This window comes from Ixodes scapularis, unplaced genomic scaffold (genome assembly GCF_016920785.2).
Source record: "Ixodes scapularis isolate PalLabHiFi unplaced genomic scaffold, ASM1692078v2 PGA_scaffold9__187_contigs__length_104089568, whole genome shotgun sequence".
In the NCBI taxonomy this organism is placed as follows: domain Eukaryota; kingdom Metazoa; phylum Arthropoda; class Arachnida; order Ixodida; family Ixodidae; genus Ixodes; species Ixodes scapularis.
Window position 1 is genome coordinate 87,900,457 of NW_024609884.1, and position 17,638 is coordinate 87,918,094.

The 17,638-nt window shown below is 48.5% G+C and overlaps 1 protein-coding gene across 1 annotated transcript in view; it reads left to right on the forward strand.

The window, feature by feature from the left end:
- The window catches only part of LOC8051737, a 27,758-nt gene continuing 10,120 nt past the window's right edge, over positions 1–17,638 (forward strand). The window contains exons 1-2 of the mRNA XM_040205316.3: positions 1–531; positions 13,887–15,158. Coding sequence (XP_040061250.1) covers positions 13,946–15,158 — 1,213 coding nt within the window. The 5' untranslated portion in view covers positions 1–531; positions 13,887–13,945. The remainder of the gene's footprint in view (positions 532–13,886; positions 15,159–17,638) is intronic.

The window sequence follows — 17,638 nt, forward strand, 5'->3', positions numbered from 1 at the left end:
TGAAGGTGACCTCACGTGCTACTACCAAAACACGTTACGTCACGTCTGACGTCACAACTGCTGCTCAAGATTGTTTACAAAAGTTCCTCGGCCCTTTCGACGCGATTCGCGCGGAGAATTATCTATAAAACGAGTCATATTATTCAATCAACATATTTCACGGAGCCAGCGCTCCTGGATACCCTCCTAGCTACCTCCAACAGCGAGCGACACTCCAAAACTTGGAACGCTCGACTCCATTTTCTCTATACCTGCTCCCGCAGAGGTGGAGCAATTCACGAAATCGGGCTCTCCTATTGGTCGAGCTGCGTCGATTGGTAAAGAAGTCATGTGATTGCTGTGAGCTACAGAATCAAAACAAATCCCGATTGTGTGCAAACTAACTCAAAATACGGTGCGTTTTCGAATTAAATCTCGAAACGAGTGAAGCCACCGAAGACCAAGTATCGTCCGACGTCCGTTCGAGCTCAAGCGACCGACTGCCACCGAGTTTTTGGGAAGATATCACACGCAAGATCCCGGGTGATTACCGTAAGCGCTCCTGCAGCTATCATTCAGTATTCTCGCGTTCATATTTGTCGTTTTGGAGAGTGACATTACTTTTCGCGAGTGCAGAAGTGCGGACAACGTTCGGGGCGACGCTTGCTAACCATTCAAACTGGGCGGAAACGTTTTTTTTGTTCCGTCGATCTTTTTAGCGAGCGCGCGGTCTGTCATGTCTGCTCGCGTTGGAAACGAAAGGCTTACGGAGAATGTCACGATGTGCCCTGCGAGTTTAGCGTCTGCTAGCCGAAACTTGGTTCCAGTTATCATCAGTGCTTATTAAGAAAGCCCCGATCATTTGCGTTCACCGTTACGCGGTTGCCATGGGGATCACTTGACGCTGTCTCCCGTTACTTTCGGCGTTGCCGGCAGACCTCCACGACGCGCCAACCCAGTGCACGCGATCGACGGAAACCTGAGAAATCAGGTCTTTTTTTTCTTTCTTTTTCCCTTTGGTGCGGATACAAGAAACGAGCGCCAGCAAGCAGGAAAGCGGGCGCTCGAGTTATTCCGGTGACGCAACGGTAGAAAGCAGATGAAGTATTGTATGGGTACATCCGCGACCTTGAATATCCGCCGTGTGCATGTTGATTGTTGGGATGGCGGATTTGTGGTGGAGGAGGGCAGACGACTCTGGACTTGCTGCATTGTCGGGAGTAGGTGCGGGATGCGCGTCTGCGCTCGTGAATCCTTCCAGCGTGCCATTGAAGGTCGGCGCGGCCAAGGGCGAACGATTTATTTCCTCCTCGGTCGGTCTTGCTCTACCTGGCAAGGAAACACGGCAGTGGAGCCCCCACAGAACCTTGCTCCGCCCGGGGAGAGCCCTTTTGATTTTGACTTTGGCGATCGGCTGGATGGTCCACTCCCATTTGAGATTCGGACGCGCACGGTAGCAGCTCCCCTGTTACGACACTTTCAGAGCACATGGCCAGACGCCGAGAAGTGTGCCTCCACACGTGCTTCTGCTTCTGTCCACGCCGCTTCCGTTCGAAGGAGTGTTGTCAAGGTGATGCATCCGGATAGTGTGCACTGGTTGCATCAGGGTCTCTAAGCAGGGCGTAAAGTCTGGGGGGGGGTCTCGGACCCCCCCACTGATTTTAACGGATGGTCTGAAACCCTGCTCCACATCCCAGCATTAGTGGAATCAAAATCATATCTTGAAATAAAATAGCTTGTTTTGAGGGATGTGACATTTGGGGGTTGCAGGTAGAGTATGGGCAGAGTGGGGTTTATTAATGTCCATCTAGTACATCTCGTCAGAACCCCTCCTCCTCCACCCCGCATCCCAATTTTTTGTTGGGACCCTCCTCAGCTTACGGGAGACTAAAGTCTCCCGTAAGTTGAGGAGACGCACATTAATCAGTCAAAAAGCCAATGTCAAAAGTACACCGTGCAACTTCAGGAAAACCACTTTAAAGTGTATGCCGTGTATTTTTAAATATTGAGTGTGCCGGTGCATGTCGCGCATTATTGTTGCCAGCCTTGTTTATAATATGTTTATACGTAGAGACTCGTGACGTGAGAGAAGAACATGGTTGAGTGTTTGTGTGTGCTACTTCCTGCCTGCGATTTTTGATGGAAAAGCTTAACCGATTGTTGTAGGTCCTAGTTATCCGCAGCATAACTAGGACCTACATCAATAAGCGGCACAGTGTGTCGATCAAAGCGCTGAAGGGTCAGAAGTCCACGGAAGCACGTGGCGTGGCTTCTTTCGGTAGAAATGTGCCAACGTGGTGTGTGGATGAGAAGTATGTGTCGCGGTTTGCGCAAGCAGCCTCCACCGTTTGAACTTTCCCCGTGGCAGGCGAGTTTCCGCCTTCACTTTCGAGAGACACACCGGCGCGGCGACAGAAATGCCACGGCTGGTGTGCCCAAACTTTCACGTGTTCATTTGTTTTGGTCCACGCGTATCATTTGTTGTTTTTTCGCTTTGTTTCCTTTCTCCGGCGTATCACTGTCACCCGTTATAATATATTTGCCAACAAGCCGCTCTTTCACGCGCAAGTGTTCTTGGGTGTTGCAAATAAAAAAAAAAAAAAAGGCGGCTGTTTTTCTCTTTCTGGCGAGTTGCGAGAGCGACCCAATTTCGTCGGGAATCCAGATAGCAGCAGCAGCAAAAAGCACCAACAAAAGACGAGAGAAAGGGGAAAAAAAAAAAAGAAAAACAAAAAGAAACTCCAATGCGAAGGTCACCGTCGCCAACACAAAGAAAAGGTCGGAAGAATCTTTTTTATCTCCGGCATTGGAGCCTCTGATCTGTTTCCTTCTCTCCTCTTTGTGACGCCGGAGTTTTTCTCTCTTCGGTTTGTTCTTTCGCCAGATTTTTGTATGGAAAGCCCGACCGTGGGGCGAAAAAATAAGGGAAAACGCGAAACTGCTTTAAGAAGAACCGGAATGTAAAACAAAAAGGTGCTAGGGAAGAGGAGGGATTTTTGTCTCGTTAGTATGTTGTTTTTTTTTTTTTCGTTTATTTTTTTTTTTTTTTTTTTTGTAATGATTTTGCGGGCGCGACTGGTTGAGTGATTTTATTTTTGTCCGCGCGTGTATTTTTTTTTTTTTTTCCTGCGGTAATACAGTTTAAAAGAGTTTCGGGAAAACCCCTTCCAGCTCTTTCGAGTTTAGCAGAGCGAACGCTGGAGAGGCCCCCCCTTGAACGTTCGCTCTGTGTCCCAAAGGCTCCGTCGAAGCCCCAGGTCAAAGCCCGGGTGCCCTTGATCTGGGTGAAAAGAAAGCGGTCGGAATGGCCAGAAGCGGCCGCTTATCTTGACGGTAGGAAAGCGGCCGCGAGCCCGAGTGGCCATAGTGTTGCGTCATGCTTCCGGGCGATGACGCATAGTGGCGACCGTGAAAACGAGCTCGGAGGTCGTCTCCTGTCTTCGCGAAGCGTGCAGGCCGTTCGGGCGGGCCTCGCGGGCGAGCACTTGTTCCGTACGAGTACGCAGTTGTTCGAAGGGGCTTCCCCGAGGAGACGGCGCCGTGGAAAGAGGCGCGGCCCATCTGCCGCTTAACTGGCGCTCTCTCGCGCGCGCGAGTGCGGAAGTGGCCTTGAGAAAACCCCGACCGCCGCTCGCCGGGGCTTGCCCGCCTTCGTGGCGGGCATGGCCGACTCGCCCTTTTGTTTTCACCCGCTCTTCTTTCTAGAGCGATCGAGTGAAAAAGCCTCCGATTTCTCATTCGTGTTTCTTTTTTGTTAATAGGGGGAAGATCGGAAAACGTTTTCCGATCTTCCCCTGTACTAACGGTACCCGGAAGAAGCCCTCTTCTCAATGGGTTGTGTGTTTATTTTTGCGTAGAACCAGCATGTCACTGGTCTTCCAAGTTGTGCTTTGAATAGACCATTTGCTATATCCCCCAAGTGCCCCGGCCCGCGCTAAAAGAATCATGGGAACGGTGTTCCTTCAGCTCCTTAGTGATCGGTAACTTCGACCCTATCCTTGGTTACGCAGCTTTTGAGCGTAATTTGGAGTCACCCTGAACAAGCGCATCAATGACCAGTCAGATCGCTCTTAAAATTTCTCCTCAATGTCAGCGTTTTTGGTACTGTGCATGTTGTCCACCCTTCAACCTGGATGGGCTGCAGAAATCTCTTACGTTATTGGGGAATTGTAGTAGACCGTTTCCGGAGCCCGCTAAGCACCCGGATAGCGCTCCGTAATCCGCCACAAGACCTTGAACTATGCAGAGAAGGCTGGCGGCGCGCATGCACAGCTGCGGCGTTTTGTTCACGGATACCGTAGCGGAGGAGAAAAACGGTCTACTACAATTCTCTATGGTCATGCTGATATTAAGTTAGAAACGCTGAAAATGCTATAAACAGCCCCGCGGACTCCGAGCTAAATGCTAGTTTTTGTTATGAATTCTCGGCTCTTAAAGCAATTCCTGCTCAAACAACAATCACGGGAATGATAATATTGTAAGAGATTTCTGCAGCTCAGCCAGGTTGAAAGGTGGATTGCATGCACAGTATCAGAAATGCTGACATTGTCAAAAAAATTTTAAAAGTGATATGACAGGTTCTTGGGGTATATCAGGTGCTCGTTCAGGGTGACTCCAAATTACGCTCAAGAGCTGTGTAACCATGGAATTGGTCGAAATTAGCGATCTCTAGGGAGATGAAGGAACACCGTTCCCATGATATCCCGAGTGCGGGCCGGGGCGCTTGGGAATATCGCAAATAGTCTAAGAGTCCATCACTGTCGCGGCTCAACAGTTGAACTTGCGATTCCGTGCGAGGCGGTCGCACCCAGCCCCCTTTATGTTTTCTCGATAATCTGAACGATGCTTCACCAACAGGAAGCGATGAATGACAGTCGTGCCTTCGAGCTACCCGAGACTCGGGTCAAACAAGTCGAAAGACATGAAAGAGACAGTGTCTCAACGATTACCTTTCCGCGTCTTTTTCTTTCCATGTTAAAAGTCCCCTTTTTTTTATTTTTTCCTTTCGTTTTTCAGGTATTTTTACGACGCGATTAAATTCGCTCAGTTCGCCTGCGCCCTTTTTGTCTTTTTGTGGATGAATGAAAGTTTCGTAGATGGATGAAAGTGCACACCATTCTGAACCTGTGAGAATTGTATAATTGCTCTTACACGGGGTGTTTTAGAGATTGTTTTTTTAAAAAAAGCCTCGAAAGTTACACTAATGCGGTGTGTGCAGGTGAGGTCTACGGCGGGGGGGGGGGGGGGGGGGGGGGGGGGGGGGGGGGGGGGGGCATATTGTAGGGGAAGAATCATCGCGATAAGTCGGTTATTCAACTCAAATGTGTCGATTAACTTCACTCTGATTATTGAAGGTAAAGGTACGATTCCCATCAGAAACTCGCTGAGCGTCATCGAAGACCACTAAACAAGGTTTTCGAAAGATTTGGAGTGCATGGGAAGCACATGGGTGCGCTCAAGTTCCCACTCGTGTACCACGCGCAAGGACAGTGGTTCGAAAATGCGCTCGCGCGCTTTTCCCGTTTGCTATCATCCGCCTTTGTCCACTTCTCGAATGCTTCTAGCCATTTTAGCGCAACCCCCCCTTTCTCCCCTTCCCAAATACTTCTCAAGTTTGCTTAGTGGTTTTCGATGACGCTCAAGAAGTTTCTAATTGAAACCGTTTTTAACAAAATAAAAAGTTAATTATCCGACTTATCGTGACGATTATCCTCGTATATTGTGTCCCCCTTGCCGCACACCTGCAGAGACGGCATCAGTCTAGGTTTCACAGCTTTTTTTATTTTTTTTTAAACAGCTGCAAACCCCCCCCCCTCCCTTTTTTTTTTTCTAAATACAAAAAAACACCATGTCTATTTCTTGCGAATGTTTCTCTGTTTTACTCCTTCGCACTAGTTGTTTACAGTGCTGTCAGAAGCGAAAATAACGAGAGCGTTGCTCTACTGCAAGCTTTCTTTGCTCAATCAAAATAATAATATTAAAAAAAAAAAAGTTCCGTATTAGCTTTACCGGAGAAAATTTATAAATTTTTGTGTTTCGTAAGAGGCAATTTAAAACTATTTGAGAGAAGCTACGAGTTTTATATCTGCGAGTTTAAATTGATCACACACTCAGGAGTCTCAAGCAGAACACTGGGAAGAAAGGGGACGCTAATCCTTTCAAAAGCCTTTCAGGCGGACATCAGAAACCAGTAGGGGGGATCAGTAAGCTAGTGCTCAGAGCACTTGAAGCGAAAGCTCGCGCTGCAGAACCCAGGGACTTTAGGTTCGATTCCCATCCCTGCCTGTATCGATCGGGATGAACATCGTACCGGCGTGCGGTCGTGTATCACTACTGCGTGGTGTACGTCAAAGACCCCAGGCTAGCGGTTGTACCGCACTGGCTAAATTGCTCATCTACAGCTGGGAGACCAGACGCCCACTGAGGCAGACTAACTTCCGGCTGTATAAACATACACAAAACACAGGAACCAGTAGTCGCTCGATGGAATCGCCCGAAGTTGGTTAGTACACTCATTTTGTGGAGTCTTAAAGGGGGACTCGAGTGCGTTTTGTAGAAGCGTGTTTTTTTTTTTTTTTTTTTTTTTAACTGCAAATAAGTATTTTATTGTCTCTTTTTCAACACAGTACGTAGACCGGCCCGCAAAGGCAAGGGTATGCTTGTCCGCGGGACCTGTTGTCCAACAGGTTATCTAACTATAGGGGGCGCTCTGACCCGTTTGTTTCCCCACACTTCGGTGTTTATTCAACACAAGGCCAGTTCACATGCCCACAAACCTTATGGGCATGTCCATGTCATCTGCAATAGAGCGCGGGGCACAGTTTAATGTAAAAAATACTAGCAATCGACGAAGCGACGTTAAGTGCCAAATCTATCCTCAGAGAATGCGAGCTTGACCCACTTCGGCTTTTGTGCTGAGCTGGGACCGTGCATGCTGCTTTGTTCATGCAGGCTGTAGTGGAAACAAAAGAGCCCCTCCCTCTCACCGGAGAACACGAACTCCAGCCGAACGCTGACGCCGCGTTCGGTTATGTCGGCCGAGCGCTGAGTCATTGTATTTGTTGTCCCCATCCTAATAGTTCTAAAGTTAACCGCTTGGGGCGTCACGGTCGCTCCTCCTCCTGGAAAGGGGTCATGGTGCCTGGCTTGACTTTTGGAAACGCAGTGCTATGCATGAAATCCGAAGTGCATGCGAAACTAGAAATAAAACAGCGCGGAGTAGGTAGACTGGCTTTGGGGGCGCATTGCAAAACGCCAAACCAGGGAGTACAAGGAGACATGGGATGGGCATCATTTGAGAGCAGGGAAGCGGTGAGCAAGGTAGAATTTGAGGATAGGTTGAGGCTAATGGATGGGGAGCAATGGGCACGAAAGGTTTTCAGCTATTCATACATGAGGAGTGTAGACACAAAGTGGAGACAGCGCACTAGGAAATTAAGAGGAAGGTTTTTGGGCTATAGCGAACATACGGAAGAGCAAGTCTCAGTTAAGAAGAAAGTTAAGGCCACAGAAAGAGATCGGTGGCTAGAGGGAATGCAGACAAAGACTGCTCTGGAAAGCTATAGATTAAACAAAAGAGTTATTGCCAAAGAAAGCATTTATGACAATTCTAGGGGAAGCTCATTGCTGTTTGAGGCAAGAACGGGTGTTCTGCGAACCAGAACATACAGAGTGAAGTACCAGGAAATTGATACAGTGTGCACTGCTTGTGGAGAGGAGGACGAGACGGCTGAGCACTTGATACTCTACTGTAAAGGGCTTCACCCTATGCCTACCGAAGACAACATAGATTTAATAAAGTCATTGGGTTTTAGAGACAGCGAAGGGAGGGTGGATTTCAAGACTGTAGAGATTACCAAGCAAAGATTAAGTGAATGGTGGCAGAAATCGAGAGAAAACTAGGTATTTTCTTAATCACTGATGGCAAGGGGGTTTCATAGCCTCACTTTCTTTGCACTGCGGAGTGAATATAGATTTCACATTTAAATATTCTAAGCTTAAATGGTAAAACAAAATGGCTAGGTGGCGTAAGCTACCGCCCGATCCAAAGGGCTCAGCCGTATTCATCCATCCATCCATCCTCCCCAATAACAAAGCATGCATTAGTTGCATGCAACTAAACAAAACCAAACAAAGAGAATTATACCTGACAAGAGAACAAGCGAAAAACTTGGTCCTTTTCAGTCACCTATCGACTGGCCGCAGCATTCTCTCAGGGCTTGTTTTAGTCTTTTTTTAGAGAATCCAAATTATGAAGCTCTTCTGGTAACTTATGAAAATAAAAAAGATCATAGTATGACCTTGCATTATTTCCATATTTAGTATAAATTGTGGGAAGAATAAACTTTTCTGTTCGCCTCAGTATTCGTTCTTTTGTTATGAATTTTAAAATCACAATTGAAGTAATGTTTTACCAAAATTACATAACAGTGCAACCTCTCAGTAGTGAACACTCTCGCGGCATTTATTTTCTGGTCTTTCGCTACTTCTTCGTACATTGTCCCATGTGATATTACGTGCAATTTTATAGAGTATATTATCGATTTTTGATTTTTTGATGGAATATTGTTTGTTGGGATTCAGTCAATAAAAATGACAAGTTCTAGCTGGCAAGATGTCCTATTAAACTCGCAGCGATGAAAATACATGGGCACTATTTTCTCTTGGAGAAAGCACCGAGTCTTTTGGGTGTAGGAGACGTAATACAGCAATTATTGTTTGAAGACGCAGTCTGACGGCTCTCCCTGGTATCTACTCCAAGGCACAGAAAGTGGGGCGTGTCACGATCGTTGATTAGATTTTAAACATGGAAATCGGCCGCCCATAAATGCATTTTTTTTTTTTGTAATGTTTAGAGTTTGCCGATGAGTATCAGCGTAGATAGACGATCTCGGAAGCCACTTGAGTGGCCGGGCCAGGAGCGTGTATCCCTTGGTAACCGGTTCGAGACCTGTCGACAGTGGGCAGCTGAGCGGTGCACGTACCAGCGCACACCACAGAGACGAAGGTCCAGGGAGCCTCCCTTGGCATATCGGTACTCACCTGACCGGCGGATACAAGGCGCCCACGCACTTGGCGCCATTGGATGGTCGAAATTTGCTTGGTTTCGGTTTCAGCGTGGACGTGCTTGTTTTGGTGTTTTATTCGTGTTCGCTTCGTTTTGTGGCACAAATGTGTGCCTTGTCGCACATAACCAACGAAACAGTGCTACTGAGTAATTCTGAACCATGAATTAATTTCGAGCCTCAATTATGGACTTTTTTTTATGAACATCTTACGATGGATTTGGTCATGTTTGTCGTTAATTTCGGCCAGGTTCATCGGTGAAACGACCGAACTGATGCACAGGGACAGTTGCTATCGTCTACGGTCAAAACTCTTGTAGAGATTTACAGAGAGATGCGTAATAAAAATTAAAAAAAAAACGTGTAGTTCCACGCCCGTCGAACTTACGGCCGTAAGTTCGTACGTATCGAAGACGTACGTACGTATCGAAGACTACAAGAAGGCACTAGGGGGGCCAAGAAAACTGATTATTTGTTTGTAGACAGGAACACGTAGATTGGCCCTTTTATTATGCCGTACCACTCGACTGTCAAGCCGCTCGTGAAATTAGGTACCTTCGGTTCGACGGCAGTGCACTGTAGGTCGAACTGGAGATTTGGGGTGTATTCTACGACACAAGGGGGTGTTTGTGCTACACCCCCTATTTCGGAGAGTGCAGGCCAGAAACCTGATTAACAATGTGCTGAATCGCAATGAAGAGATGAACTCACAAGTTTACTGCTCCCGGTGGGAGTTTCGCGGGCACCAACTTTTTGTGAAATGCGCAGACGAATAATTTCTTAAAATTACTCAAAGGAAAAAAAAAGTGATGTCTCGGCTTATTTTTCTTTTCTTTGAACATATTAAGTATTCAAAAATAATTTCGAGTCCATAATTAACCGAGTGAAAAATCTTCTGCGGGCCCAGAAATCTTTAAGCTGTCTGTTAATTTAGTGTTTTTGTTTTTTTTTTTCTACGTGGGGAGCTCCAACTTTTTTTTCTTGAAATAAAGTATTAATTGAACTGTATATTTCAAGAAAATCAGTAAAGCCCTTGAATGGAGACATAGGGGACCGAGCGCGGTATACATAGTTTTCTAAATTCATAAATCGAACGAGCCAATGTCATGAACAAACAAATCGCGCGATGTGGACGTCGACATACTAAAACCAAAGACGTTGCGTTTCGTCCTTTTTTGCCTGTCTCGGGTTTTAGTATGTCCATTAGCAACCAGCTTGCCCGCCTAATAACGTTGTCTTCAATGTGGACGTTCAAAATGTTCTCACCATCAGATAAAATGCAATTTAAATGTTCGTTACCTACCTCCCGAGTTCCGCCCTATAATGGAAAGCAACTGTTTTCGATTTATTATGAAGGCGAAGCACGATACTTTCATGAAACACACACCGTGGTTTCATGTCGCCTTCCTTAGAATAAATGCGCGATGATAAAGATCCCTGTTGCATTCACACAGGGGCTTACGTTTTCTTATGTTACGTTGAATCTTCAAGACGTCGTATGTCGCGTGCAAAGCTTCCTTCAATTGGTTGCCACGCTTCATACGAATCACAGGTGTCCCGCTGACTGACGACCTGAGCTGCCGTAACATAAGCCAATGGTAGTGTATTGCTTCGCCAGTATCAGTGAGTGAGCAACTGAGCTGTCATAAGTAACGCTTGTGCTGCCTTCGACATACGCAATGTGCGTAAATGCTAACGCTGATTTCTTTGCCTCCTCTAGCCTCCCGACTCGTATCCGGTACGCCAACGGTCAGAAGAGCCAAAATCTGTTACAAAATTAACGACACAAGTTGGGCACATAATGATAGAACTCAATTAGAGAGTGAAGATAAACAATAGTTGACGGAGTAAGGCAAGAAATCTGGCGCTCAAATACGAGCTCCAGTCGGCGAGTGAGGAAAGGTTTTTCTCGAAAGGGTGGTGGCGCTCTCGGCCCTTGATTGACATCGTAAACCGTGGGCATGGGGCTGTCAAGAGATAGCTGAGAGCGAGGCTATGTTCCCGATGGTGCTCCTTCCATTTCATTTCATTTATTTACGTCTTAAGGGCCCGTGAAGGGCATTACATAAGGGGGGGGGGGGGGGGGGGGGTATACAAGATTTATACAATACAGAAAACGCAAAGCCAACCCCGGAGCCCCTCTCGCTTTGGGGTTGGCGTCTTCGGACAGAGGGAAGCCTGGAACGCGGTTTGGATCTAACCAATCGTTGTTTTGTTTTCTCTCTCTTTCCTAATTACGACAGAAGCGTAGTTTCCAGCTTTCATCGGATATAATCCATAGGCAGACGAAGACAGTGCATATTCTCCATCAGTCACCCATGCAGTCACTCAATAGACCTTTTCTTGGAAGCAAGCACGTGTACGCGGACATAGAATGCGCTGCTCCAGGATGTGCTGGCCGATCCGCCAGGCGCAGGTTCCATGCCGCAGCCCCGTCCAGCTGCTTCCTTGTGGGAAACGCATTTTAGCCGAACCAAAGTGTCTTAAATACCGGCAGAAAAAGAAACAGAAAAAGCGCTTCGACACCATGACGCTAATTATTTCCTCCGCTGCGTGCGTAATAATGACGTTGGGGAGTTTGCACTGCTGATGGCGTTTTCGTATGACGGTCTTACGGAAAATTCCTGGCATTCGGAGCCAGCGTATTGGAGGGGTTTTGCCGTCCCCCATCTGTGGACAAGACGCATCCAACTTGGTCGTCGCGATATTAGGGCAACGTGCGTGTCCATTTAATGAGTCGCTATTTAGTTTCGCTTCAACGAGAGAAAGACGACCGCGAGACTGGGGAAAAGAAAGTGGCAGCTACGAGGTCACAAACCTCGTCGTCACCGAAGCAATGAACTGCCAGTACGTGATCATGTTTTAGATGTAGGACTCGCACTTTGCCGGGACTATTAGAGAGTTTTAGTTGATCGTTCCGATACCTCCGATAGCCCCGATGACGATACTATGCATGTGCAAGGGAAGCGGTGGCGGGGTATCGGGTATCGTTATCGGAGTCATGGGAACGATCTACTAAAACTCTCTAATGTCTCGCACGCGAAACTATCGGAACGGCAGAAACTCGAAAATAGATCGTAAAAAAACTAAATAGCATTTTTTTTTTTTTTTTGCGTACGATGAAGATGAAATGTTTATTTCACTTTTAATGGGCTCAAGAAGGCTGCTGTTCTGCGCCGTTTGACCCGAACCTGGCAAACGGCGAAAGCCTCAGTGAGCAGCAGAGGGTTCTGCTGAAACCAAAAATGCTCCGGAGCGCGCGCCTCCTAGTCTGTTCTTTTTCTTTTTCGAAAATTTATATTTTTTACTCAGATTCTGCCAGTTTGTCGCCCGCGAGCAATGTAGTACAGAGAGCGCATAACGCACGACCGAAAAAGATTCGAATTTGCTCGCCAGGGGCGCTGCTCTGAGAACTACGGACCTCTAGCTTCGATCATTCGGATATCCCCGTCTTTTTCCTGTGCGCCGCTGGGTCACGGGGGACGAGGCTGCGATTACGTGATTTCATTGTGTTGTCAAAGGCGCCCGACTTCCTTGAGAGAGGTTCCGTTTGCACGCGCTCTCCTGCGAATGAGACGCCAGATAAAAAGCTCACACCAGTGTGTTTGATGGCGGCCATGCACTATCTAGGGGAGGAAGTGTGTGTGTTTTATATGGTATAGGGCGTTTCTTTTTAAGCTGAACGGACTTGTTTAAAACAAGTCGCGCGGTCTGTGCAGCTGAATTATGCGGCCAGGGGGACACCGTGTAGGGGGTTAATCGTAACGATCAGTCGACTGCTTAACTGAAATCTTTTTATTATTAAAAATAAACACGTGGCTCTCTTTAGAAACTTGCTGAGCGTCATTGAAGATCAGTCAATATTAGAAAGACTCGGAGCACGTGGGAAGTACGTTGGAATGCTAGAGTCGTCACTCGTGCAGACGAGCGAGGCTACCTGTGCGATAACGCGCCCACGTGGTTTTCCCGTCTCTTATCATACCCCAGCCTTGTACCTGTTTCACGAATGGTACCCTTGGCGCACTACTGCGCTTCCCACGCGCCTAAAGTATTTCTCAACATTTCTGATTTAGTGGTTTTCGATGAGGCTCAATAGTTTCTAATTGAAGCCATATGACGATTTTCACTAATTAAGAAGTTAATTAACAAAGTTTAGTTAATATTTCGACTTATCCTGACGATTAGCACCCTATATTATGTCCCCCTGGCCGTAGAACTAACCTGCACAAACCGCATTAGTGTTGCTTTCTTCATCAGCTTTCGGTGCAAATCACTTTCACCGAAGCCTCGAAAACTAAATGTATCAGAAATGACTCTCACTTAAAACTGGGCTGCAGCCAAGGCTCGAAGCGCGAGCTGCTTGCTTTCGAACCCAATCGAGGTCGCACCAACCTATTTCGTAGAACGGAACCGTATAGACCCTTTTGCCGAAGCGCACGCCAAGGTGCATTTTGAACCTTCAAGTACACACTGTCGAAGCGCGAGAGTTTAGCTCTGCCGCCCGTTTGCACGAGCACTCGTGCCAGAAAAAAACATTGGGAGGCGCCCCCTCGCTGCACAGAATACCCTATCTCGCATAAATCCGTCGCCGCGCTCGTTGCATTCTGGGAAACTGGGGGCCAGGAGCGGAGCGCGCATGGGGATATTGCTGCCCACCGATTCCCACAATGCATAGCGTGGCATTACGCCGAGGTGCTTCGAGGTTTGGAATCTGCACAAGGTGAGAGCCAACGTTGTCAGGGCGGGAAGTGGTCGAACCGCACGAAGCCGAGTGCGGCGACAGCGGGTGTGAGCCGGCCTGGGATTTAGCGGTTGGGGAATGTGATAGCCCGGCTGTCGCAGGTCGAGCCGCAGCGTTGGAGGTTCCCCGCGCGTCGGTGCTCCGTGGTGGAGCTGGTGCCATGGTGGAGCTGGGCTCGGAGCCGGCCAGCTGGGCAGCCGCGCGGGCCTGGACGGCGTCGGGGCTGCAGGCCAGGGCCGCCGAGACCCTGCGCCTGCCGGACCTCGAGGGCAGCGTGGACCCGGACCAGTGGCTGTCCGTCGAGAGCCTCAGCTTCGAGCCGCAGGAGGTGTACGGCCCGCAGGCCGTCGAGCCCAAGGAAGAGAAGGTGGGCGACGCCCCCTGGGAGCCTGATGACCCGTACTCGCGCGTGCCGGACAAGAGCGAGCCGGCCGAGCAGAGCCCGTCCTTCTGGAGCATGGACCTGGAGCTGAGCAAGCTGGACGCCATGCTCAAGGCCGAGAAGCCCGAGGCGCTCAAGGACCCCACGCTGGCCGAGCTGAACGCCAACGACGAGTCTGGCCTGGACGGCCTGGACGTGAACGACTTCCTGCGCGACTTCCAGCAGGCGGGCTGGAGCGGGTTCCCCGGGCAGCTGGCCGAGCTCCTGGTGCCCAAGAGCTCTCCGCTGTCGTCCAGCCTGCCCGCGGACTGCACGCCGAGGCCCTGCACGCCGAGGCCCTGCCCGCCTAGGCCCTGCCCGCCCAGGCCCGGCCCGCCCACGGCCCCGACCGAGATGCCGGGCGGCAAGCCCCGGGGCCGGATCCTGGCCGAGCGGCTGTCCTGCTCGGCGCCCGAGTCCCAGCTCTCGTCGCTGTCCATGGACGAGGGCTTCAGCAGCCAGGACTCGGACGACGGCTTGTCGTCCGAGGCCGAGTCGCACGCGAGCTGCGACGCCGAGCCGGCCTCTCCCGACAGCCAGAAGAAGAAGAAGCGCTACTTCTGGCAGTACAACGTGCAGGCCAAGGGCCCCAAGGGTCCCCGGCTGTCGATGGCGCGCGACTCGGCCGACCCGCACGTGCTCCACGACGTGACGGACCCGGTGTTCAGCCCGGAGTGCCACCTGGAAGGCGTGAAGCACGCGGGCAAGGCCCGGCGCGGCGACGGCAACGACCTGACACCCAACCCGCGCAAGCTGTACAACATCGGGCTAGAGCTGCGGAAGCTGGGCCGCGTCATCAACGACCTGACGCCCGTGAGCGAGCTGCCCTTCAACGCCCGCCACAAGTCGCGCAAGGAGAAGAACAAGCTGGCCTCGCGGGCCTGCCGGCTCAAGAAGAAGGCCCAGCACGAGGCCAACAAGCTCAAGCTGTACGGCCTCCAGCAGGAGCACAGTAAGCGCGCTTGTTTGTCTCGCGGCGCCGTCGATCGATGGCCCTTTTTGTTCATCAGGGGCCACGCATACCGAAACGCGGAGCCTACTGCATCGGAAGCGCGTGACGTCACGCGTTGTCAGCCTGGATTGGTCCGCCTTCGTTAGCCCAAATTAGAAGGCGTTATCGATCGCGCTGTTGGTGGCGCTGTTTGTCGCAGCTTTTGAGCAGTCCTATTATGCTCGTTAGCCGCTCGCGCCGCCAAGGAGCGACGCCATCTTGGTAACGCGTGCGGTACTCGGGCATAGCTCGCGCCATCTTGAGCATTTGTTTCCTCCTCGCCCCGCGCGCCCGCCCGCCGTCCCGGCCACGTCCCGGCGAGGCCCGCGGAGCGCCGTCCTTTGTCACGCTCTCGCCCTTTGTCAGTGCGCCCATTCATTTGGGGCTTTGAGACACCGAATGACCCGGGCACTCGCATTCGACCTACAGGCGTCTGCAGTGGTACTTGGGCTTTGTTTCGGTACAAGCCGGAAAGCACATGCCTCTTGCTGTTTACCGACTCTTATCATGCAAGGACATCCGATAGGGCTGATAAAGTCTGAGAAAACAGCTCCGACCGCTTGCTTGCCAGCAGTCATCTCGCATTCTCACCCGCATTCGCCGAAGGGGAGAAGGAAGAAAAAGGTTTTGCAAGTGTCCAGCGTTTCCCCTCCAGGCTAAGAATTGCACAAGGAGGCCCAAGGCCACCGCAAAATTGCGCCAACCTTTTTACTGGGCAAATAAATCAAACAGCCCATGGGAGAGAAAATTCCCAAAGATGAGCACACCAAAGAAACTTGCTGCTCTAAAACAAACTCATCACACATTCAAATTTATAAAAAAAAAAAAAAAAAAAAAAAAAACTTCGTTTGAAAAATGAAGATTTAAAAAAAATGCTGCCTTTTTTTTTATTTATTTTTTTCAATCTTGCTTTGAGGGATGAGCTTTAAACGTATGCCGTTTTTTTTTTTGGTTTATTACCGCCCCCCCCCCCCCCCCACCACCACCAAAACAAAACAAAAAAAAGTATGAAATGTGGCTCTTTTTAATGTTACTTTTATAGCTCCCGGTCACCAATTTTTTTTTTTTTCAAAATTTTTTTTTTGTTTGTTTATAACCGTTTCTGCATTATGTTTTTCTTGTGTTCTTGCAGTTTCCCATGCAAGAAGGTTTTTCTTGTTTGGAATCAATAACGAGCTAATATCATACTGTCAATTTTCGTGGAGAGAGGTATTTGATAACCCACCCAGTGGATACGCCCAAAGCCCTTTGTTTTGGCAGGATTTAGCTGGCTTTGGTCATTGCTAGTGTTGAAAGGTTTTATTTTTCTTACCCTTTGCTGCATTTTCGGAAACAGTAAAACAAACAACAAAATAATGAGCTTGTTTAGTATAAAGTGTCCTCTCTAATATTCTCAAACAATTTCTTTAACCTATTGTATTAATGTGAATCAAACAGTTACACAAATTTGTGGATAGTCTGGATGAAGAAACTGTAAGACTCACATACAAATTCTTTATAAGACTCATGAGCCCCACAAAGTTCAGTGACCTGGGAAAAGAGTGGCAATGTTTTTTTTTTTTGCCTGTGTTTTTGTACCACTACTGTGATACTCGCTGCTTTATTTTTGTTCCCATTTTTGCCCATCTGATCTAGAATGAGGGATTTGAGTTTATTCCGTGACCCATTCAATATCATAAAGTTTTGTGCTTTATAAATTTTACTTTACACATTACCAATACAGCATTCAATGTGACTTTATGAGAGGTACTCTGCTGCAAAGTTACACTCAACACTTAAACAATGAGAAAATATGTTCAATGTGACCGTTGTAACAGTTGGGAAGGGACCACTAGAAAATAATTTTGGCATTGTCTTACTAATATTATCTCAAATCCCTCTTTCAATCGTAGTTACTCCTACGAGGGTGTCAGCTTAGTAAACACACCAAGAAAGTAGCTTTCCCTTCCACAGTGACCTGGAACAAGCATTTACGCCGAGAAATGTGTAAAAATGTTTGAGGGGGTTAGGACACAAAAATTAAACTGGTAGATTATTCTTCAAATGGAATGCTTATAGGTAGAGCCCTGCATATCCGATGATCATCCACGGATATCCGCCGTCCTGGCAGATGCGAACAAAAATTAATCTGATTTGGCAGACTGCGGATCGGATGCGAATATCTGCGGGTTCGGATCTTTGCCAAAGCGGCCCATAAACGTGTGCGACCGCACAGTGTAGAGTGAATAAGTGAGTGATACTATGTAGTGCATCATCAAACATATTACGGGAGCAAACTGCTCTCGTAGATAAAAGGTGCCAATCGAGAAGAAAATTTTGCTTTACATAAAAAAAATTTATTATTACCAAAGGTCGCTTTAGAACATTCTACAAAAATGCCTTACTTTAGGAAAAGTCAAGAATGCAGGAGTATAGGTCGTTCCGGGAAAGCGTGTTCTTGT